Consider the following 24,965-nt stretch of genomic DNA (forward strand, 5'->3'; position numbering starts at 1 on the left):
ACTTGAGCCCATATTCAGGAGCCTGTTCTGGGAGGCCCCCTGTGATGTCCCACTGCAAACTTTGATCTCTATAGGCACCAGATAGCACAGAAGAATACACCTTTAGGGCCAAGGCACCATTTGCTTGTGGACCTTGTCGTGGGTTTTTTCTCTTCTCACTTCCATCATACCTGTCTGACTATGGCTAGGCCTGACACCTTGCTGACCAGCCCTGGTGTCAAGAACCAAAGATGGAGTCAGCAGGGCTTCTGTGCCTCCTAATTCACTCTCCTTGGGAGATCCACTACCTGCCTACTGCCCCCTCTTGACTGCCCCTCCTGGAAGAAGAATAGCAAATTTGCTGTGACTACCCAGCCCAGGGCCAGCCTGGGTGACTTTGAAAAGGCTTTCTCTAATCCTCAAAGAGATTCACTTTCTGGGTGAGGCCAGCGAAGCTTGGAGATAAGAGCTGCCATCTCCTTACTGATTCCAGAGCCCTTGATCTTTCTTGTCTTTGTTGAGCTGAAGGAGCAGACAAACTTCTCTGCTTTCAGGCCCCAGCAGCTCCCAACCCTAACTGGATGGGCCCCTTTCCATCTCTCTCAGCCCCAAACCACAGATTTTCATCTGAAACTCTCCCCACTGCCAACTGGGATCACCTTTTCTCTTTGGGGAACTTCACCTGCTGCTAAAATCGCATCAGTGATGCAGTTGGCCAAGCGTTTGAGATTTGTTCAATTATACAGAGAACCTACATTCTGGGTGGCAGATAAACAAGGAAATCTGGGGACTTCCAAAGAGATTCTCCAGAGGCTCCCTTCCACTGAGATCCAAGACCCCATGATAAAGGGGACTAGTAAATAACAGACGTGCCGACAGCAAGCAAGCTCGGCACGCCTGAGGGGTAGGGTTTGTCTGGGTGTCGCAGCCGAAAAGCTAACCCAGGGTGGAGACCTGAGACATAAGATGTTGAACATCTTTTCATATCCTTACTTGCCATCTGTACGTCTTCTTTGGTGAGGTGTCTGTTCAGGTCTTTTGCCCATTTTTAAACTGGACTGTTTAAACTGGACTGTTTATTTTATTATTAGTGAGTTTTAAGAGTTCTTTGTATATTTTGGGTAACAGTCTTATCAGAAACGTCTTTTGTAAATGTTTTCTTCAAGTCTATGCCTTCTCATTCTCTTGGCATTGTCTTCTGCAGAGCAGAAGTTTTACATTTCCTTCTTTCAGTTTTATTGAGATGTAATTGAGATACAGCATTGTATAAGTTTAAGGTGTAAAGCACAGAGATTTGACTCACAAACATCATGGAATGACGACCACAAGTTTCGTGAGCATCCATCAACTCAAATCATCTCCTATTGATACAAAATTAAAGAAACAGAAAACAAGTTTTCCTCGTGATGAGAACTCTTAGGATTTACGGTCTTAACAACCTTCACTTATACAGCAGTGTTCATTATACTTATCATGTTGTACATTGCATCCCTAGTACTAATTTATCTTATAGCTGGGACTTTGTACCTTTTGACCACTTTTATCCAATTCCCCCCCCCACACCCTTTTTCTCTGGTAACTACAAATCTCATCTCTTTTTCTGTCAGTTTGTTTGTTTGGTTTGCTTTTTTTTTTTTTTTTTGCGGTACGTGGGCCTCTCACTGTTGTGGCCTCTCCCGTTGCGGAGCACAGGGTCCGGACGCGCAGGCTCAGCGGCCATGGCTCACGGGCCCAGCCGCTCCGCGGCATGTGGGATCTTCCCGGACCAGGGCACGAACCCGCGTCCCCTGCACCGGCAGGCGGACTCTCAACCACTGCGCCACCAGGGAAGCCCCTGTTTGTTTGTTTTTGAAGTGTAATTGACCTACAACACTATGTTAGTTCCTGGTATACAACATAGAGATTCTGTATTTCTATACATTTCAAAATGATCACCACTGTAAGTCTGGCTAATATCTGTCCCCATACAAAGATATTAGGTAATTATTGACTATATTCCTCAAACTGTACATTTCCTACCCATGACTCATTTATTTTGTAACTGGGAGTTTGTATTTCTTAATCTCCCTCAGCTATTTCTTTCCTCCCCAACCCCCTGGCAATCACCTATTTGTTCTCTGTATCTATGACTCTGTTTCTGTTCAGTTATGTGTGTTCATTTGTTTTGTTTTTTAGATTCCCCAAATAAGTGAAATCATACAGTACTTGTCCTTCTCTGTCTGACTTATTTCACTTAGTGTAATCCCCTTTAAGTCCATCTGTGTTGGTGCAAATGGAAAGATTCCATTCTTCTTTATGGCTGAGTAATATTCCCTTATATATATATACCACATCATCTTTATCCATTCATCTACTGATGGGCATTTAGGTTGCTTCCGTATCTTGATTAGTGAAAATAATGCTGCAGTGAACATGGGGGGGGGGGGTGCATATACCTTTTCTAATTAGTGTTTTAATTTTCTTTGGCTAAATACCCAGGAGTGGAATTGCTGGATTGTATGGTAGTTCTATTTTTAAGTTTTTGAGGAATCTCCATACTGTTTTCATCGTGGCTGCACCAATTTACATTCCCACCAATAGTGTACAGGGTTCCCTTTTCTCCACATCCTCACCAACACTTGTTGTCTGTTGTCTTTTGATAATAGCCACTCTGACAGGTGTGAGGTGATATCTCATTGTGGTTTTGATTTTCATTTCCCTGATGATTAGTGATGTTGAGCATCTTTTCATGTGCCTGTTAGCCATCTGTATATCTTCTTTTGAAAAACAAAATGTCTGTTCAGGTCCTCTGCCCATTTTTTTTTTTTGTGGTATGCGGGCCTCTCACTGTTGTGGTCTCTCCCGTTGTGGAGCACAGGCTCCGGACGCGCAGGCTCAGCGGCCATGGCTCACAGGCCCAGCTGCTCCGCGGCATGTGGGATCTTCCCAGACCAGGGCATGAACCCGTATCCCCTTCATGGGCAGGTGAATTCTCAACCACTGCGCCACCAGGGAAGCCCGGTATGCCATTTTTAATCAAATTTATGGGCACAGAGTTGTTCATGGCATTCTTTTATTATTCTTTTAATTTCCATGGCATCTGTAGTGATGTGCCCTCCTTTATTTTTAGTAACTTGTGTCTTCTCTCTTTTTTTCTTAGTTAGTCTGGCTGGAGGCTTATCAATTTTGTTGATCTTTTCAAAGAACCAGCTTTTGGTTTCGTTAATTTTCTCTATTGATTTCCTGTTTTCAATTTCATTGATTTCTGCTTTAATTGTTATTATTTATTTCCTTCTTTGGATTTAATTTTCTCTTCATTTCTTAGTTTCCTAAGGTGAACACTTAGATTACAGATTTTAATATACACATTCGATATAATAAATTTCCTTGCTTTCACTGCATCCCAAAAATTTTGATAAATTGTATTTTCATCGAGTTCAAAATATTTTAAAATTTCTCTTCAGATTTCTTCTTTGACTCATGTGTTATTTAGAAGAGTGCTGTTTAATCTCCAAGTATTTGGGGATTTTTCCAGCTATCTTTCTGTTACTGATTTCTAGTTTGATTCCATTGTGATCTGACAGCAGACATGTTATGATTTCTAGTCTTTAAAATTTGTTAAGGTGGTATTTATGGTCCGGAATGTAGTCTATCTTGGTGAATGTTCCATGTGAGCTTGAGAAGGATGCGTAGGCTATTGTTGTTGGAGGAAGCAGGGCATAAGATGTCCATTATATACAGTGGATTGATGGTATTGCTGAGTTCAACTATGCCCTTACGGATTTTCTGCCTGCTGGATTTGTCCGTTTCTGATAGAGCTGTGTTAAAGTCTCCAATTATAATAGTGGATTCATCTATTCTTCCTTGCAGTTCTATCAGTTTTTGCCTGACATTTTAGGAGTATGCACATTAAGAATTGTTATGTCCTCTTGGAGTATTTACCCCTTTGTCATTATGTAATGCCCCTTTCAACCCTGGTAACTTTCCTGAACTGTTCTGAAGTCTGCTCTGTCTGAAATTTATATAGCTATTCCTACTTTCTTTTGACTAGTGTTAACATGGTATATCTTTCTCCAAACCTTTACTGTTGATCTATACATTTCTTTATATTTAAAGTGGGTTTCTTGAGACAACCATATTTGGGTCTTGTTTTTTGATCCACTCTGACAATCTTTGTCTTTTAATTGGAATATTTAGACCATTGACATTTAAGGTGATCATTGATATGGTTGGATTACTATCTACCATACTTTTGCTATTTTCTATTTGTTGCCCTTTTTCTTTTTCCTATTTTGTCTTTCACATTTTTTTGACTTTCATGGTTTTAATTGAACACTTTATATGATGCTATTTTCTCTCCTTTCTTAGCATATCAATGATACTTCTTTTAAAAAAAAATTTTTTTAGTGGTTGCCCTAGAGTTTGCAATATATGTTTACAATGAATCCAGGTCCACTTTCAAATAAGCACTTCACAGGTAGCTCAAGCATGTTATAATAACAAAATATTCCTAATTCTTCCCTGTCATCCCTTGTATCATTGCTGTCATTCATTTCATGTGTGTGTATATATATATATATATATAATATATATATACGCCCATATATACACATAAGCACATATTATTGAACACATTGTTGCCATTATTATTTTGAACAAACTGTTATCCATTAGATCAATTAAGAATAAGAGAAATAAAAATTTTAATTTTACCTTCATTTATTCATTCTCCAATGCTCTTCCTTTCTTGTGTAGATCGAGTTTCTGACCAATATAATTTTCCTTCTCTCTTAGAATTTCTCTTTTTTTGTTGTTTTAAATATTTATTTATTTATTTGTTTGCACCAGGTCTTAGTTGCAGCAGGCGGGCTCCTTAGTTGTGGCATTCAAACTCTTAGTTGTGGCACTCAAACTCTTAGTTGCGGCATGCATGTGGGATCTAGTTCCCTGACCAGGGATCGAACCCAGGCCCCCTGCATTGGGAGCACAGAGTCTTATCCACTGCACCACCAAGGAAGTCCCTAGAATTTCTTTTAACATTTCCTACAAGACAGGTCTACTAGCAACAAATTCCCCCAATTTTTGTTTGTCTGAGAAATTTTTTATTTCTCCTTCACTTATAAAGGAAAAGTTTCCAAGATACATAATTCTAGGTTGGTGATTTTTCTCTATCAACACTTTAAATATTTCATTCCACTTTCTTCTTGCTTGTATGGTTTCTGAGGAGAAGTTGGATATAATTCTTATCTTTGCTCCTCTATTGGTAAAGAGTTTTTTTCCTCCAGCTTCTTTCCAGATATTTTCTTTATTGTTGATTTTCTGAAATTTGAACATATGTCTAGGTGTAGTTTTTTTGGCATTTATCCTGCTTAGTATTCTCTGAGTTTCCTGGATCTATTGTTTGGTGTCTGACATCAATTTGGGAGAAAATTCTCAGTCATTATTTCTTCAAATATTTCTTTTCTCTTTCTCCTTCTGGATTCCTATTACAAATAGGTTACATCTCTGTAGTTATCCCACAATTCTTGGGATATTCTTTTCTGTTCCTTTCAGTCTTTTTTCTCTTATCTTTTTAGTCTAGGGAGTTCCCATTGTCATATCGTCAAGGTCAGAGATTATTTTCTCAGCTGTATCTAATCTACTAATGGGCCCATCAAAGGCATTCTTCATTCTGTTACAAGTGTATTTTATCTCTAGCATTTCTTTTTGATTCTTTATTAGAATTTCCATTTCTCTGCTTACATTATCCATCTGTTATTGCATGTTATCTACTTTTGGGTATTTCTCTCCCCTAGGTAAGTTAGGCTCTGTTAAAACCCTAGCAGGCTAGGCTCTGGTATAATAGTTTCTTCGAGGGCAGGCGTTGTTCAGAAGAACAGGTGCTCTGGTGTATTTCAAAAATGGCTCACTTTCCCCTCCCCTACCTAAAGCATGAGGGGATTTTTCTCTAATATTCAGTGTGGACCTGGTAGAGCCTGTGAAGGTAAAGCTCACAGAAGGTGGGAGCTTCCTACGACTAGGTCCCTCTGGAGCTTCTAACTCAGACTTGTCCACACGAAACTTCCAGCACCTTGTCAATTACAGTTCAAGTTTTCTTACCCAGGCACTGGTACCCTCAGATATTTCTGCTTATCTCCACGGCTGTTTTTGACTTTGACAATGAAAAGGGAGAGGGCCTTTCTCAGGTATGGGTCAAAATTCCTGAAACTTGTGATGAAGTCAAGGGAGGAAGGGTGGGGCCTGGAAGGACCCAGACACAGGAAAGGTTGGTCCTGATGGGAAGGGCAGCTGCAGGGACGGGCAGGGAAGCCTGGGGCAGAGGTAAGTGAAAGGAGAGCCGAAGCCTCCTGCATCTTCCAAACGTTTGCCAGATTGTTCTCTTCCTTTCCACCCCACAGGAGGTACAGATAAAAGCAGAGATGACCCCTCTTCAGAGCACTGATCTAAAGTGGCCTGCCTGTCACTCTCTCTATCTACCTGTAGCTCTTCTCACTGTTTAGCACCATCTGGTATATTTCTTTGTTAGGGCTCATTGTCCATCTCCCAACACTAGAGCAGGCACTCCGTGGAGCAGGGCCCTTGCTGCTCCAGCCTCAGTACACAGAGCAATGTCTGGCCCACAGCAAACGTTTGTTGAATGACTGAGAGGCCAGAGGCTAAGAACCAGGTCCCCTTCTTACCCTGGCGCCCTCTAGACTCCACTCATGGAGGAGATGATTTTCTGGCTGGACAGGCTCCAAGCCAGGTCCCTCCCCCGGGCAGCCTTGCCTGATTGGCTGGCCGTCTGAGCACTCACCAGCGATGATGACCGCAAAGTCAGTCTCCACGTCACAGGCAATGACGTCCCCATTTCGTATGTGCCTCTTCATGGCCTCCTTGACTTTGCCCATCCCAAGCTCGTTCCCTCCGTCACCGACCCCTGGAGGGAAGGGAACTGAGTCAGGGCACAGGATCAGGCAAAATGTGGCGTGGTTATGGGGTAGAGCAGCCCCTTCACATGTGCCTCAGGGTGGGGAAAGGGGTTGGCTCTGGATACATTTTCACACTACCAGGAGATGCTGGACTTCTTCAGGTATTCTAGAAACTTCTCCAGTTAAAAATGAGTCCAGGTTTGGAACTCAGCAGAGTGTGGCCGTGTCCACCGTTGGGTCACATTCTCCAGTCACAGATGGGGCGCCAGGTCCACGAGAGATGGTGGCATCCAGGACTTCCTCTCCTTGCCAGTAGCTCCGGCTTCAGGGAGGGGCCACAAGGCCCTGAGTCTCATTACTGTGGCCAGACAGCATTCCATTGGCAGAAGGGAACGGGTATAGGTTTGTTAAAGTCAATTCTGTAATTTAAAGCCTTCTGTTTCAAGTATGTGAAATGTATGTGTGTCATTTTAGTTAATTTTAATCTACACCAGATAGGCGCCTGGTTAATATGTGAAGCAGCATAATGAGGAATTCACACCCCAGGGGTGGCCTGTTAGCGTTTGAAAGAGACCACAGAATAAAGGCCAATCTGCTAGGCACCAGAAGGTTTGTTAATTATTGTAGCATAATAAATGCTAGAATAAATATGTTAGAATAAGTAAATGTCAGAAATTTTCTTTTTTTTTAAATTTAATTTTATTTATTTATTTTTGGCCATGTTGGGTCTTCGTTGCTGGGTGTGGGCTTTCTCTAGTTGCAGCGAGCGGGGGCTACTCTCTATTGCGGTGTGTGGGCTTCTCATCGCGGTGGCTTCTCTTGTGGAGCACGGGCTCTAGGCACGCGGACTTCAGTAGTTGTGGCAAGTGGGCTCAGTAGTTGTGGCTCGCAGGCTCTAGAGCACAGGCTCAGTAGTTGTGGCACACGGGGTTAGTTGCTCCGCGGCATGTGGGATCTTCTCGGACCAGGGCTCGAACCCGTGTTCCCTGCATTGGCAGGCGGATTCTTAACCACTGCGCCACCAAGGAAGCCCTGTCAGATATTATTTAATTCATTGGTGAAATAAACGGTGTTCAAGAGAGGTGAACTGGCTAGAAGTAATTACCAGGTAACTCCACCCTTGTAGGAACAAGATGCAAAAAACTCTCACAAGCCCTGCAGCCTGTGGTGCCCTAGGAACACCATTTGGTCCTGCGTCCAAGTGTTTCTGGAGGATTCTGTAGACTAGAGGTCAGCTGAATCTGCCTCTGGAAGATGGTTGCAGCTGCCTCAAGATAACCATTCACCAAGGGGATTATCCCAGTGCCCCAAGGACAGAAGGCTGGGCCCCTCAAGCCTACAGAATTGTTGTGTGACTGTTTTTGTGTCTATTTCTACAAATATGTGGAAGAATTCCACCAGAGGTAAGCATTCATTGCCTGATGGTGGAGAGGGGCCTGGAGCTGACTCACCTTGGGCATCAGAGACCTGGTCTCGGCCAAAAGAATGCGATGATTGTGGATGACCAGACGCCCTAGGTCCTCACCCTGAGGATTTTTCTCAGAACAGTTTTCTAGATCCATGACAGTCCATTGAATGAAAGAAAATAACAACACCTAGCACTGATATCTTGTCTGTTTCTGCCTCTGCCCTTTAACATTTTATGAAGTTCATCTTGTTTGCTCCTCAGGTGTGTCCCGTCTGTGGACTTGACCTCACTTTACAGAGTCTCTGAGAGGGGCAGGACCCGGGGAGTGAGTGGGACATGGGTGTCTTGATTCTCAATTGAGTGTGATTCCCTGACAAGGCAGCTGCCTGTGGAACTGAGGAACAGGGGTGTTGATGGAGCAAAGGAGGGAAAGGAGGGTTTGGGGGGCAACTCTGTTGAGCAGGGGGCTCCTGAGGCCAAGAGAAGGGTCCAGGGGTCCACAAAGGGGGCAGCTTGAAAGCACAGCCAGCTCCACCTGCTTGCTCTGGGATCTTGGGGGCATCGTTGGGGGAAGAGCACAGATCGGGGGTCCATTCAGCGGGGGAAGAGTGTTTGCTCTACAGGTTCTTTGGACCCTGCTGGCCCGTGTGGACACAGAAAGCCCTTCCGCTGTATCCTGGGAGGCCTCCCCAGCCCAGAGAGGCAGGAAGCATGAAGCCAGCCACACTGGGAGCACCACACCCAAGGCCTCTTCTGGGAAAGACCAGGGCGATTTGCGGAAATTTTCTACTCAGCCAGGAAGGCTTTCATTGTCTCATCAAAACCCCAAAAGCCAAAGGCAACTAATGGGCCTGGGAAACATTCTGAAGTGTTTGAATGGACAGAAAAAGTAAATATGGAACACGACAAACGTGCCTTCATTTCTCCACGCTCTGGTTCCCACCCCAGGGGAGGACTGCTGGCATCCCAGTCACATCAAGCCTTTCAGAAATTCATAAAGGCAACACGGTCCCACGAAAAGCATAGTCGGTAGGGCCCTGGGAGTCTGGACTCTACTCCTAATTACCTCCCTAGGCCTCACCTTTGGAAACTATACCTGCCTTACCTGCAGGTTTTAAGAGAGGCTTAAACAATACAATGATTGTGAAACCTCTTTGAATACCATAAATTTCTATACAAACATGAATGATCCCAATCAAAATATCACACTGATCATACATTCAAGATATATTTAAAAATGAATAAACTTCATAAGATGATACAGAATACATATGGTACATTCACCCTGTATGACCAAAATAATATACCATGGCTTGAGCTTATTATTGTCATTATTTTATTATTAGTTTTGATGTTTTAGAGTTGGACAAATAGAATATGCTCAGTTAAGCGTCATTTCCCTTTCCTGCTCGTGGGAACACTGGATTTCTAAATGTCAGCATCGTTATTGTCTATACCAACCAGAATAAACAAAGACCAACTCTGAAGTGGAAAACAATGGTCCCATATAACTCCTTTTTGTCATGTGTTCAACAGTCAATAAAAAAGGTTTTTAGTGCTGACATGTTCTTGTCGCATTCTCAGCGCCCCTTGCTTACCAGTTGTTGAAATTCCAGAACTCTTCTGCACTGCAAGGAAAAGACCATCGATGGGGTCCACCAAGTGCTTGATGTTCCTCTTCCTTGCGTTGTAGTAATCGCCATCGGCAGCCCCTCCCGTGCACTTGATCGCCACCAGATGGTCAAACCTGCCGGGGTGAGGGCACAGGGTCCTTATGGAGAGCCAGGTGCCTGGCTGGCTCATGCCTTCCTGTGTTTGTGCGAAGGACCCTTCCGTCTTCGTTTCCTTCTTTCCTACAGAACTTGGTTGAAAATCCATTGTGTGCCAGAGCCTGTGCTGGGCGTTGGTCTCTCAGATCATTTTAAGAAACAGTATCAGGGCTTCCCTGGTGGCGCAGTGGTTGAGGGTCCGCCTGCCGACGCAGGGGACACAGGCTCGTGCCCCGGTCTGGGAGGATCCCACATGCCGTGGAGCGGCTGGGCCCGTGAGCCATGAACGCTGAGCCTGCGCGTCCAGAGCCTGTGCTCCACAGTGGGAGAGGCCACAGCCGTGAGAGGCCCGCGTACCGCAAAACAATAAAATAAAATAAAATAAAAAAGCACACTTTCTAATTATAATAATAATACATATTATTGTAGAATATGTGGAACACACACACAAATCCCATAATAAAATAAAATTGATTTGGTTTCCATTAACTAAACCCCCTCAGAGCCGTTTGAGGTAGAATCTTTGCATATTCGCTGGCCCAGGACGAAATCTTATCCAGAGGCTAACAGAGGGCCTGGGACGGGGATGGTGGACCCAGTGCTCAGGTCCCGCTGGTTCTGCAGGAGCTCCTGAACTGCTCTGTGGCCCAGCAGCAGTATCAAGGGGCGGTTGGGGGAGCTTTGGTTACCCCCATAAGCTCCATCATCAGCCCCTCACCCCCTCACATAAAGCCAACCCAAATAAGCACCTTGTCTATGTTAAAACCATACGGCCTCGAGACAGCTGCTCCCCACCCCAGCCTCCCCATGTTGTCACCGCAAGCCCTTTGGGAGCTGTCGCGGCCCCCCCAGTGGGTCGATGGGGCGAGCTGAGGGCAAGGAGCCAGATCACTGTCCGAGCTCCTGAAGCGCCCCTACCGGGGCTCTCCCAACCCCCTTCTCCAGTTCCACCCCTCGTCTAGGGGGAAAGACAAGAGGAGGGCAGTTGTCCATCAAGGGGTACTCGTGAGGCACAGTCTGTGTATGACGTGACACCCCAGGGAATGGGGGGCAGTCACGACAGGTCGAAAGACCCAGCCCCTCTGTGTGCTGTGAGGGGCAGGCTGCTGGCCCCGCAAGGGGGTTGAATAGAACCAAACGACAATTCCTGGCTGTGTGACCTTGGGCAAGCCACGGGACCTCTCTGAGCTTTGGCTTCCCCCTCTGCAGAATGGGGGTAATCAGGCCCTCTCCCAGGATTGCTGTGGACGCAATGGTGTGATGTTTGCCGAGCACCAAGCTGGGGGCCTGGCACAAAGCAGGTGCTGTGTAAAGGCTGGCTCTTTATTTCTTTGAAATTGGATTGAGGATACAGGATACTAGTAAGACGGGGCAGCAGGGAGCCACACAGGGTGGGGAACATAGCATATCCCCAAGGGGGGCACACAGAGAGAAGGAAGCCCAGGCAAGGAAGGTCGGGGCGAGCGGAGACCCTGCACCCAAGCCATAAAGAACCAGTTTATCAATTTATCTTCAAGACACGGAATCAATGACTGAGCTTTCTTCTTTAAACATTTCCCAGGCTTCACTTATAAAAAAAGAACTGAAATCATTGTCATTAAAAGGCCAAATTGCTTCTACTTTCTTCGTCCACATGTAATGAAAGTTCTGCAAAATCTAATACAGCGAATTCCAAATTCCAAGCCACTGTGTGGGCAAGACCCAGTTCTGAGCTGAGGTCCAGCATGGAGCCGGCGGTCAGGTGAACAGGAGGGCAGAGCGACTTCTGGGAAAGTGGGCAGCAAAAAACACCCAGCAGGGCGTGGCCAGATGGAAGAGACTGCCGGCCTGTGAAGCAGTGGGCACAGTTGGCTCTCCCTTCTCCTTGGTGACAACACGGTTCTTGGTTTTCCTCCTTCCTCAGTGCTGATCCTTCTTGGACGAAGGATCCTGCTCTTCCCCTTGACCTCTGGGCGTGGAGCGTCCCAGGGCGCAATCTGGGTCCTTCTCTCTGTCTCCACTTATTCCCTCCATGATGTCATCTAGTGTCTTGACTTTGAGGCCATCAACACGCCAACTGTTCTCCAGTTCCTCTTTCCAGCCCAGATGGCTCTCCTGAACTCGACTCGTGGATCTGATTGCCTGCTGTCTTCCCCACTTGCATGTCTAATAGGTACCCACACTTTCAGTTACCCAGGCTCAAACTTGCACTCTTATAAATTTTTTCAAATTGTAATTGTGGTAAAACACACCTACTGTAAAATTTACCATCTTATCCATCTTTAAGAGTACCGTTCTCTGGCATTAAGCGCATTCACGTCATTGTACAAATATCCCCACCATCCATCCCCAGAACTACGGGCCTCTCACTGTTGTGGCCTCTCCCGTTGCGGAGCACAGGCTCCGGACGCGCAGGCTCAGTGGCCATGGCTCACGGGCCCAGCCGCTCCGCGGCATGTGGGATCTTCCCAGATCGGGGCACAAACCCGCATCCCCTGCATCGGCAGGTGGACTCTCATCCACTGGGCCACCAGGGAAGCCCCATCCCCAGAACTTTTACATCTTCCCAAACTGAAACCCTGTACCCATTAAACACTTACTCCCCCTTCCCCCGACCCCAGTCCCCAGCAACCACCTTTCTACCCTTTGTCCCTAAGATTTTAATTACTCTGCCCACCTCACATAAGTGGAGTCATACAGGTTTGTCTTTTTGTGACTGGCTTATTTCACTCAGCATAATGTCCTCAGGGTTCATCTGTGTTGTAGCATGTGTCAGAATGTCCTTCCTTTTCAAGGCTGAGTAACATTCCACTGCATGTACAGACCACACTGTGTCTATCCAGTCATTCGTTAATGGACGCCTGGGTTGTTCCCACCTTTTGCCTACTGTGAACAGTGCTGCTGGGTGTGTAAACGGGTGTGGAAATATCTGTTTGAGTCCCTGCTTTCAGTTCTTTTGGGTACACACCCAGAAGTGGAATTCCTGAATCATACGGTATTTTCTATTTTTAATTTTTTGAGGAACTGCCATACTGTTTTCCACAGCGGCCGCCCCATTTTACACCCTCACCAACAGGGTGCAAGGTCAGGCCTGCTCCACCGTGGTCTTCCCTGAACCAGTCCACGCCAATTCCATCCTCTCAGTCCCCTGCCCCGAACATGAGAGCAGTCACGACTCTACCTTCGAAACATAGATCTGGCTGCTTCTCACAACCTCCATCTCTACCATTCATCCCTCTGGGGTCCCCTGAAACCAGAGTCTGAGACAAAGACTTGGGTGCAGGTGGTTTATTTGGGAGATGATCCCAGGAGGGAACAGGGACAATGAGGACGGGAAGGAGAAGCCAACAGGAGGGTTTGTGCATTTTCAAGGCAATGGGGTCTCCGTTCCTCCGGGACCTGCGTGTCTCCAAAAGACAGGAGGCAAGGCAGCAGCTCCCACTCTCCACGGGTTGAGGGGGCCCTGGAGGCATTAGTCCCCATACTTCCAGGCTGGGTGGTTTTGCAGGGGTTTTTGGAGAATTCCCCACAGAGCACTGGCCTGGGCCATCTGTGTGACTCAGAGCTTCCACCCCAGCTGTGGCTGAAATCACTGGGGGACAGAAGGACTCGCCACAGGGCAGCAGCCTCGTCTCCCGCCTGCCGTAACCTGGCCCATCTCCTGTCCCTACGCTTGTGCCTGTGGCTACCCGGGGGATCCGTTTGTTTTCTTTTTTAGCGGTACGCGGGCTTCTCACTGTTGTGGCCTCTCCCGTTGCGGAGCACAGGCTCCGGACGCGCAGGCTCAGAGGCCATGGCTCACGGGCCCAGCCGCTCCGCAGCATGTGAGATCTTCCCGGACCGGGGCACGAACCCGTGTCCCCTGCATTGGCAGGCGGACTCTCAACCACTGCGCCACCAGGGGAGCCCCCGGGGTATCCTTTAAAACCTAACCGTGACCTCTGTCCTCCATCCAGCTCCTCTTCTCCTTACCCACTCCAGGCCGGTCAGCTGGCTGCTGCCCTGTCTTAAGCCTGCCGGGCCCCCACTCCACCTCATTGCCATTGTCACAGCCAGAGCCACTCTTTCCGCAGCCAGTCCAGGCCTCACTCTTGCACCCGCTTCAAGCCTTGCTCACATGGCACCCTGTCCAGGAGGTCTTCCCTGACCCTCTTGTTTAAGAGAGCAGCCCACCCCTGCGCGCCCCCCTCACGCCTGGCCCGTCAGTCCCCGTTCCCTGGGTCCCGGGCCACTCTATTCCATAGCGTATCACCTTCTAACACACTACACATGCACTGTATAATTTTCCTATGCTGTTTACCGTCTCCATTACTCCATGAGGGCGGGATGGCTGTCAGTCTGGTTCACCGATGGATCCCAAAAGCCTTAAATAGCGCCTGGCACATATTAGGTACTCAATACACACTCATCGTGTGAAATGGATTCTGTATGTCCAGACACAGCCTTTTCACAACTTCTAACGTAGCAGGCGCTTTAGGATATGCCTTCCTGAGGTGGAAGCCCTTTTGAGAGGCTAAGAAGACAAAAGTACTTCTCTGAAGAATGCATTTTGAGGGACACAGAGAGACAGGCAGATGGAAGCGCGGTAGGCTCCCGGCTGATGCCTGAGTGACACCCACAGAACGACGAGAGATGAGTAGCAGCTGTTCACCCTGCACCCCAGGCCGGTTCTGACACACTGACAGCAGCGTCACAGGCTCGCACGGTCAGCACTCTCGGCCCTGATGCCCATCTAGGTGTTCTGGGAACCTGGGAAGCGTGGGGCATCCTGCCCATTTGGGCTTTGTGGGACACGGCTGTCTCAGTCTCTCCACCACCCTATTCTCGACCATTCTACCCTCAACTCGGGGGTCCAGGCCTGTCCCGGGTGTCTCAGTGTCCTCTGCAGGTCACCCCTGCCTCTCACGGGGGGAAACATGTGCACAGGTGGGATCATGGGGCCTGGTGGACCCGGCTTCAAATTCCAGCTCATCATCCCCACCTGGTTAGATCACCTGGCCCTCTCAGAGCCTCAGTCTCTTCATCTATAAAATGGGGATAAGGCTGTTGCTATCAAAGAGTTGTTCTGAGTGTTAAGGAAAACGTCCCGTGTCAGGTGCATAGCACTGTGCCTGGGCACCCGGAGGAAGTCCCACAAACGCTGACTCCCTCCACCCTCCGCCCACGAAGCCTCATCTGGCTAAAGGGACTCCCCTCCTCTCACTGCTCACCTCGCTGTACAGCCTCATCAACAAGCTTCTTGTACAAATTCAAGGCTCTCTGGTCGACGACCATGGAGACCCCCTTCTCCCAGGCCTGCAGGAAGGCAGCCAGAGCCGCGGCTCCTGGCGGGCCGTCCGTCTCTTCCGGAGGCTCGTGGTTGAGATGCGTGGGGAAGCCGGTGGTGCGGAGCACGGAGCGGGTGTGGGACGGAGACAGGAAGGCCCGCAGCAGCTTGCCTGGACGGAGCAGGTGTCCGAGACCTCGGCTGCCTAAAATTAGGCAAAAACAAAATTAAATCACAAAATCACATAACTGTGTTCCAAGTAGCATCTTATGGGGACAGTAGCTTGTTTTTTTGTTCGTTTGCTTGTTTTTGTTTCAGAAGTGGATTTGAAGGTGTGGCAGACCCCTCCTGGGCCAGTCGAGAAGGATCACTGGGTAAGGGGCCCACCAGCCTCTCTTTCAGTTAAGTGTGGCCTCGAGACCAGGTCCTCTCCATGTGACAATCGAAGAGCAGTGGAAAGAGAGTGGGAGTGGTGATGTGGCCTCCCCCTGGCCTGGTCGTACACCCACAGGCTCTACTCCAAGCTCTTCCCTTCCTGGGAGCTGGGCTGTTGACAGCCAGCGCCCCCTGGGGGTCTCACGATGGGATGCGGAGCTGCTGGGTCCCTGAGTGACCGCGAGGGAGCAGATCCCCTTCCTGCAGAGCTAGAACACTCACCCTGGAGGACCCGCCCTGGACTGCTGTGTGAGAGAGGCACACATTTCTGCTGTATGTATTTGAGCAAAGCCTCTTGGGGGTCATTTGTTAGAGCAGTTTAGCAAGCTCTAACCAATACAGGGAATACAGAAGGAGGAAGGGAAACAGGGCTGTCTTAGCTGGGGATTCCCCCAAAGCAGACCTAAGACAAGGGCTTGGGGCAGGTATTTCAGTGGAGAGGGAGCCCAGGAAGGAAGTCAGAAGAGGGAGGAGGTGAAAAGCCACGAAAGGATGTGTGAGTGAGCAGGTTAACTCCAAAGGCAACGGCGGCTCAATCCTGCTTGAGATCCTCTAAGAAACCAAGCAGTAGCCCCTGGGGACTGTCCTGCCAGAGGACAGGGAGACTGAGCCGTACGCACCAGCTCTGCCCCCTACTGCGTGAAGGCTGCCTGTCGGGCGTTGACTCCCCGGCACTTCTGGGCTGCACCTGCTCTCCTGGAGAAACAGAGAGACCCGAGGCCCAGGTGGAAAGCTGATGTGCTGGGAACTGCCCACTGCAGCTGCAGTGAACCCGGCGGGTGGGGGGGTGGGGGGTTGTGCTGGGCACCAGCTGCATCTTACAGATGCCACCGTGGCTGCCAAGCCAGTCCCAGGAGGCTGCACAGCCTCCGGACTCCCATCACATACCATTGTGCCTTCGTCCATGCTCAGGCCACCTCGGGGCGTATCTGTGCCGTGCATCGGGGGGATGTGACTTAGAACTCCCACCCCAGCTGCGGCTGAAATGAGAGGGGGGGCCTAAGGGATGTGTGGGGCGTCAACTTGCATTCGAGGTACCTGGACAACGTGGAGGGACACAGGGTGTGGATTCTGGTTATGGAGGAACAGCTCCAGATTCAGCATCTGGAAACGTACATTCAAGTCCAGGCACTGGCACGTCACAGCTGTGTGACCTTGGCCTTGTCCCTTGATTGCTCTGAACATCAGTTTTCCTACATGGAGCTGGGGGTGGTCCAGGTGGAGGAAGGCTGTGAGGCAAGGGCCCCTCACGTACTGCCCGTGGGAGTAGAAACGGGAACATTTGTCTGGAGGGTGATTTGTACCTTAGATTTGTACACTCCACTGGAGCCAGCAATTCACTTCTAGGAATTTATCCTACTAAAGTGATCATGGGTATGTACACAAATGTAGTCATAAGGATGTTCAGTGCCGCATTGTTTGTGGTGTCAAATAATAGGCTATTAATAAAATGGTAGAACATTCATAAGATAGAATTCTATGCAAACACTATAAAGGATGTTGTGGTGATATTTAATGACATAGAAGGATGTTCACAATACATTTAAAAGGGAAAGAAGCAAGTCCTAAAATAGTATCACAGTATGATTCCTATATATCTATATATATATATATATATATATATATATATATATATATATATATACATTCAGTCTTATAGGTTCAAGACTGAAGAAAAAGACTTTAAGGGCAAACATAAAACTGTTAATAATGGTTAATTGTGATGGGAACCTGGTAATTTTTATTGCCTCTTTCATGTTTTCTGGTGTTTGTACAATAAACATGAATTACTGTTGATAAGTGGGGAGAAGAATAACAACATCTTAAAAGAAAAAAATTGGAATGTAACCTATTTAATAGGATGTGGTGAGCCCCGATAGAGAGAAGAGGGGAGAGAGACCTTTGTCAACTTGAAAGCCGTCCATCCATCTATGATGACGTTATTATTAGCACAAACATTAACATTATAAACCTGCATTTCTTCATCTTCTCCAGGCACCTCAAACGCCAGCCATGTGAGGTCCTCTCAAAAATGACTGAGTGACTCTATTATTATGCTCTGTGACTGGTGTTCACTATATGGCCATCAGTCTTATACCTGCTTATTTAATACAGTGGGAATCAGAAGCCTCTGTTGTTCTTGAGGGTTAAAGACATTCCTTGATAAACAATATTGGCACCTCTGGACAGTCATAAATCTGCCTATCCCCTGAGCTTCATGCTTCAAGCCTTGACACACAGTTCATCCAAGCACTGAGGATATTGCTGTGGACGACCTCCCAGATCATTTTGATTAAGCAACGGGAGCACCGTGTCTGCAGCAAATTTACTTCCCAGTTACTTTTTTATCTGAGCTAATGGCAGAGCTAATAATATATCTTCCCTCATGACGCTTGTACTGAGCAGGAGAGCCGTCAGCCTGAGTAAGAATGTTTGTGAGACAGAAACATTGCAGAATTTTTAAAAATATTCACCACGGAGACCAGCTGTGTCAGAGACTCTGTGTGTACACAGCCACGACGCTATGTATGTGTGTGTCCTGAAACGTGCATCTGTAATGAGCAGATATCCCAAACTTACTATGTGTTTTCATGAAAAGGAAACTGTTTTCTGCAGCATGAATGAATGAATGAGTGAATGAACGAACAGACAAGCACCTTTCAGCAAACCTCCTCCTAACTGGAACCAGCAGACCCCTACTGGACCCCAGCAGCCCTGTCTCATGTCTAGAAAGTCAGCGGCTCTCAAACCACAGAAGGGCTATCCTCTGAGATGCCAAATACAATATTCATGTCGGCTGCAAACTGTTGTGAGGTTGTCTCAGCAGGGTCCTGCCCCACCAAGGATCCGCCAAGGAGGAGCAATCCAACACCCCCTCCTATCATCGCTGCCCAGTGCACAAAATCTAGTCTACGCCCAACCCCAGGCAATGGCACAAAAGAAGACGATTTGGGACATTATTACGGAATGACGGATGACATTGTTTAAACGGTGGCAGTTGACTACCTAGGAACCATTCCTCTCCCTTTTTCTTCCCTACTCAACCCCAATTTAGTTCTGGATGGGAACGTGCCCACCTCCCAAACTCCCTCATACGTTTAGTGTTGAAAATTTGGGGGGAAAAAAATGAAGAAAAAAAAAATCATCCGCAATCACGCTATCCGGAGATCATCACCGTTAGTATTTTGGTGCATTTACTTCTCTTCCGGATTCATACACAGTATTAGCATTAAAAAAAAAAATCATACTGTAGATACAGTTGGCATGCTGCTTTTCCCCCTGAACATTCATCAGTGATGAACTTCTCCAGGTCCTTGAGGTGTGACTGCTTGTTTCTTACCAGGGTCGATGGCAATTATCATCTCCAGTTCTCTGACCCTCTGAGCGACTGAAGCTGACGCCATGCTGCAGTGCAAAGGATCCTGGGAAATGTGATGGACCTCTGGCATTCCCTCAGGGGTGAGACATCTGGCCGGAGCCGCTGTACCCTTCAGGTCAGTCATAACTGTGCAAGCCGGTGCGCTGGTGAAAGCCAGTGGCATCTCTAAGGCACAAAACAGGAGGGTCTGAGCCCAGCCCACTTCATCAAACCCTGTCCATGCCCATCTAGCCCACCGTCAATGGGAAAGATGGCGCCCATGCCTTGGCTCAGCCGGCGGCGCTCCTTACCCAGTTGTTGGCACCAGGCCAGGACGAGCTGGCTTACGACTAAATCAAGTTCCACATTAAGGGGGGCCCCTGATTTTTAGGAAGGTGAAGATGGGTTGAGTGTGGGCAAAGAAGTGAGGTACCCACAGCTACAGTTGGGGCTCTAGGAGTTTCCATCAATGCAATCCCGTGGATATCAGAAAGTACTTACTAAACACTTGCAACGCATCAAGCCATCTTGCTTTACTTTGCAGCAGTTGTTAGATCTGCTAACAAATAGTTCTCTCTGAACATAGCTTCTATTTTTCTCATGTCCCGCATATTTTGCTTTGGTTTATGCTAATTTTGTTCTCCCCCACTAGATTCTGGGCAACAGATGCACTGTAGCATAGTTATTAAGACATGACTTTGCATGGTGAACACGCTTGAGCATGAGATGTGACTTTATCCTCTCTAAACCTGTTTCTTCGACTGTAAAATAATGATAATGCCGCATCTGGTTGTTGTCAGAAGTGAACTGGAAAATGCACATAAAAGTGTTTAGCAAAGTGCCTGGTCCAGTGTAAGCCCTCGGTATAGGTGATGGTTTGCATTATTGAACCAGGTGCTGTATCTTATCCATTCTCATGTCCTTGTGCCTGGCCTGTTAGGTGCTTAATCCTCACTATAACTTAATTTAGACCTTCTGCTTTCTTCAGTGTCATTATGATCCTTGAGTACTTTAACCCCACTCAGCTGTATATTCCCAGAGAAGCGGGACCATTGCTTATCCATCTCACAAGTGCACACAATAAGTGCTCAATAAATGTAGACATGAATTGAGTAAGTAACAATGTCTTGGATTTCACAGGAAACCGTAAAATTTCTCAGATCTAACAGAAAGCCAAAGTCAGCCAACACTTCAGAAGGAAAACCTACCGACAGATGCGTCAAGCATTCTAACTTAACTTTCAGCTGTGATAAAAAGTGGAAGAACTAAGGATTTCGATGAATGCAATAGTTTTTCTGTGTTTGGGGCAGAACCTAAAATTGGTCACTCTAAAGCCATCACACGCTAGAACAGTCAGCTCGAAGTGTGACATGGGGTTTTGGCCCATCTGTTGTGAGATGTGCAACAATTAATCTATTGCTAACAGAAGTTTAAGTATTGAAGTTTGAGCATGATTTGTATAAATTAGAAAGATTCAAGGTGATCCCTGACCAATGATGTCATTTGTTCTCATTTACAACCAAACATGCTATCGCAAGTCAGAACTGAAGGGCTATCGTGTGCTGGGATCCCAGCCGCAGTGAGAGCTCTTCTGCAGGGCATCCCCCTGGCAGGGGACAGGAGAGGGCTGAGACCATCGTGCTGGAGGATATTTACTGTGGGTGTGTGGATGTGTGTACACACGTGAGCACACACATACTTGTAAATGACCACAAGCTCCCTGAGAACTGCATCTTGTCTCCTATAGCATTTTATTCCTAAGATCTGGGCACAGAGTAGGCTCCCAATACATTTGTGTGAATAAACGAATAGAATCCCCTATCACCATATTAGAGATAATCTTCCCCTATCATGAGGCCATTCTAATAGCTAAGCGTCCATGAATGCTTTAAAAATAAATTGAAAGTAGCACTAAATTCTATTATTTGTAGTGCAAGCCGGGCTGACCTGGCTAGAATCTTCCTCTGTCTACAACAATGGGCTGCAACAGTTATTTTTAATGTCTCTGTCACATCCTTACCTTACCGTGTGCTAGTTAGGGGGCCCTCGTGTGTCGCTTCAGTGTAATATCACCCTTGGCCTTTGAAAAAAAGGACCGACAGTATTGCTTTCAAACACCCGGCAAATACCACGTGAAATGCTTTGCTTAATTGAGTTGCTTGCCTTCACCTTTGCTTTCAAAGCCCCACTAACCTCCAAGATGTCTCAAAATATCAAGCAAAACTGGCACCTCTGTTAGATTGGACTGTGAGCCTTCCGCTGATAGAAATATATTTAATCAAAACATATTTGAGCTGAAAGACAAGCTGCTCTGGTGAGACCCAGCACTGGGATGAAAGCAGTCAGAGGGATCTTTGCTGTGGGCTATAGGCCTGTGTTTTATGACTTTATTCCTTAAGTCATTGCACCATAATCCTATGCATTCAGGAACTGGAAACCCACCCAATTCCCTCCTAGGTCAGAGTAACAGCCCCCTTAAGCCCAGACGTACTGCAGGCGCTGACAGCTTCGAGACTGGTCAGCTGAGAAGGCCAGAACACTGGAACGTGCCCTGGCTGACACACCACAGGCTCCCCGTGGTCAGGTTTGGAAAGATCTTTGATACCCAACAGTTCTGCAGATGGAAGAAGAAAGTGAATTCCACTGGGTCCTGCACTGGCTGGTACTATCTGATTTGAACATGTTGAGTAGTTTATGGTTCTTTCTCCAAGAGCAACTCTAGTCACAGAACCACTGTAAATTGGAGAAGTCCAGGGAGGACACCAGGAATCCGGACTTTACCAACCCAGAATACTTGCTGACTTCTAGTGCATTTTGAGGGGCATAGTTTCAGAGCATGGAATCTTAAATGCTTGGTGTGATTGCTGGAGGAGACTAGGGGGGCATTTAGTCCAACACTGTCATCATACAGATTGCGATTTTGAGTTTATCTTGGTGCAGACCGAGTCACATAACCTAGACAGAAACTCTGTTGCTTGACGACCAACAGCATCCCTACCCCTGGCCGGATATCAGAGTGCTCACGAAGACAGCAAAGATGGATGTATTGGGTTCAATTCATCCCACTAATAATAAAACTGCCGACACGCTGCTTTGGGTGGTCCTGAGACCATCTTTCTGTGAGGGAGGTGACAGGTGCTGGTTGCATTTTTGCAGAAGGCCGGGCTTTGTCTGATTTTGTTTGTTAAGCAGCTGAGTGAGTTCAATTACTCTGAACTCTGACTCTCACCCAAGACCCAATCCCAAGCTCTCATCAGGACCTCTGAGAGCCTCCAAGAGGCCTGGGAAGCTTCCACGCTTGGATCTGCTCACTTGCCAGCAGATTGAGTTAATACACTGGGGATCAATGGCTTTCGGCTCAAGTTAACATTTGGAAGGAAGCCGTCCCCTGCCCAGATATGCCACTGAACAATAGCCTAGATTAGCGGTTACTATGATTTCAAATTTCAAGGCAAATAGCTCTGCTGACATCCTCCACCACCTGCTTCCCCAACCCCCGGTTCACTTGAAGTTCACAGGGACCAATGGATGAGGCTGGCTATTCTGCCAAGGGCGTCACCTTCAAACCTGAAGGGCACCTGCAAACCTACTGCAGGAATCTGGGTCTTGTCCAGGGCCTGAACCCCCAGGACCGCTGGGAAAGACGAGGACACGTCAGGGGAACTCAGGAACACAGCCAAGTTCCCGTCTTCTCAGGCAGAAGCCCACGTGCAGCTGGCAGAATCATGAAAGAGAGTGGACACTGACCTGGGTCGCCAGTGTGAACCGGTTGTCCATATGCTCACCCCCCACGGAGCAACAGGCCTGCACCAGCTGTTCCAGTTTGTCCTTGGGAACGGGCCTCACTGTGACCACCAGAGGGCAGCAAAAGCCAGCAATGGTGGCACAAGGCACCTCTGTCTGCCAAGAAATCAAGTGAAAAAATGTTAAAAAATAGAATTAGCACAGATGAAAGCCCTCAGGACCAAGAGTTCAAAGCAGCTCAGTGAAGGAGGAGGTCCAAGTAGCCATCATAAAAATATAGCTTCTACTTTTTTTTTTTTTTTTTTTTTTGTGGTACGCGGGCCTCTCACTGTTGTGGCCTCTCCCGTTGCGGAGCACAGGCTCCGGATACGCAGGCTCAGCGGCCATGGCTCGCAGGCCCAGCCGCTCCACAGCACGTGGGATCTTCCCGGACCGGGGCACGATCCCCTGTTCCCTGCATCGGCAGGCGGACTCTCAACCACTGCGCCACCAGGGAAGCCCCCTAGCTTCTACTTTTATGTGACATAGAGATGAGGAAGATTGCTGGTAATTATTGGTCTAAAACAGAGAATCTTAATTTTGTACTCACCCTGGACCCCTTTGGAAGTCTGGTGCAGCTACGGACCTGCGTCGAAGTAGTATTTTTAACTGTGAAAAAGGAAATGCATAGGATTACAAAGGAAACCCATTATGCTGCAAATGCAGTTAACAAATTATGAAAAAACTATGATACAGCGATAGGTTTGCTTCTTCATTAGCAACTCAAGCAAGGAACAAGATGGGAGACCTACCCTTGGAAGTGTGAAGTAGCGATCAACATACGGGATATTTCTGAGGTGTCAGGAAGGACTGTAGTGTGACATGGGCACGTCTGTGACTTCTTTGGGCAGCCACCAAATCACAGGGGCTGCTGACGTGGTGTCGTTTTTTTCTTTCATTACAATCATAACGGAAGGAAACACTCCATTTCAGTTTGAGGCTATGAAAAAAATGCAAATTTTTTCCCACCCAATTTCATAGACCCTCTGAATTTTCTCCTCAGACCTCAAGGGGCCCGTGAACACAAATGCAGACCTCTAGGAGAATCAGAGGCAGAGGGTTCCCAGGAAGCGGGAGCCTCGAAGGAGGCCCCAGGGTCTCCTCTGCCCCATGAGTCCACAGACCCCACTGAGCCCTGCTCACTCCTCCTGCCTCAGTGGAAGCTGCCCAGGATGACCTGTGTGACTTGCCCTGCTTATGTTGGTTTTTTTCCCCCCGAATGTTTTCTGGTCCCTGTAGTGGGGCTTATGAAAGCTTCAGGCCACGGCCAGGAGGATACACCACTGGGACAGTCTTGGTAGCTGCTTGAAGGACGTGCTGTTAGCACCCTGGCAGTAGCAGGATGAAACCTTGGTGTGCCTGCCAGGTTGATGTCTGCAGAACAGCACTCAGGAGGGAGCACATGCCAGGGACACTCACAAGAGACCGGCAGCACTCCTCAAGGCCAAGGAGCCTCCTTCTGGGGGACCCCCTGCATCCCCTCAAGGCCGCCAACCGAATCCATGATGGCAGCCTGGCCATTTCTCCCAGCAGCCAACGGGCAGAGGCATCGATGTTAAACAGAAAGCTATCTGGTATCCACTGGGATGGTGAGGTGTGGCTAGACCATGGCTCTGCAGAGCACGTCCTCTGGGCAGCAATGGGCACCTCTGTGCAAAGCATCTTATAATTGGCACACCTCCACTATGGGCATTTTACAGATGGGAACCAGGAGTCCTGGGTTCCAGCCTGGCTTTGGGATTTAGGCAAGTCCCTTTCTCTCTCGAGCCTGAGCTTCTGCATCTAAAATGAAAGGCTGGCCAGGATGAGCCGCGAGGCCCTCCCGGCTCCTACCTGCCACAGACAGCGGTGTGTTCCAGGGCCAGCCCTGCAGGGGCGCAGCCAGCAGCTGCGGTTCTGCAACCCCCCTTCCCAACCGTCAAGAAAACCGCTCAGACACATATTTCACACATGAAAAGCAGCACGCACTGTGGGCAGCCTTGTTTCTCATCAGAGGCAGCCTGGGCCCCTCTGGCAGGAGCCCAAACCAGGCAAGTTTTAATAAACGTCTCAGACCCAAGATGAAATCTCCAATCCGCGTCCTCCGTAAAGAAACCTG

General features: G+C 47.8%; 1 protein-coding gene across 1 annotated transcript in view; it reads right to left on the minus strand.

Moving 5' to 3' along the window:
- The window catches only part of DGLUCY (D-glutamate cyclase), a 46,469-nt gene that overhangs the window by 13,795 nt on the left and 7,709 nt on the right, over window positions 1-24,965 (minus strand). Inside the window, 9 exon segments of the mRNA XM_060001261.1 lie at window positions 6,755-6,877; window positions 9,876-10,024; window positions 10,615-10,686; window positions 10,864-10,915; window positions 15,236-15,496; window positions 19,067-19,270; window positions 21,576-21,698; window positions 22,832-22,859; window positions 22,862-22,984. Coding sequence (XP_059857244.1) covers window positions 6,755-6,877; window positions 9,876-10,024; window positions 10,615-10,686; window positions 10,864-10,915; window positions 15,236-15,496; window positions 19,067-19,270; window positions 21,576-21,698; window positions 22,832-22,859; window positions 22,862-22,984 — 1,135 coding nt within the window.

The sequence above is a fragment of the Delphinus delphis genome, chromosome 2, assembly GCF_949987515.2.
Source record: "Delphinus delphis chromosome 2, mDelDel1.2, whole genome shotgun sequence".
NCBI classification, from domain to species: Eukaryota; Metazoa; Chordata; class Mammalia; order Artiodactyla; family Delphinidae; genus Delphinus; species Delphinus delphis.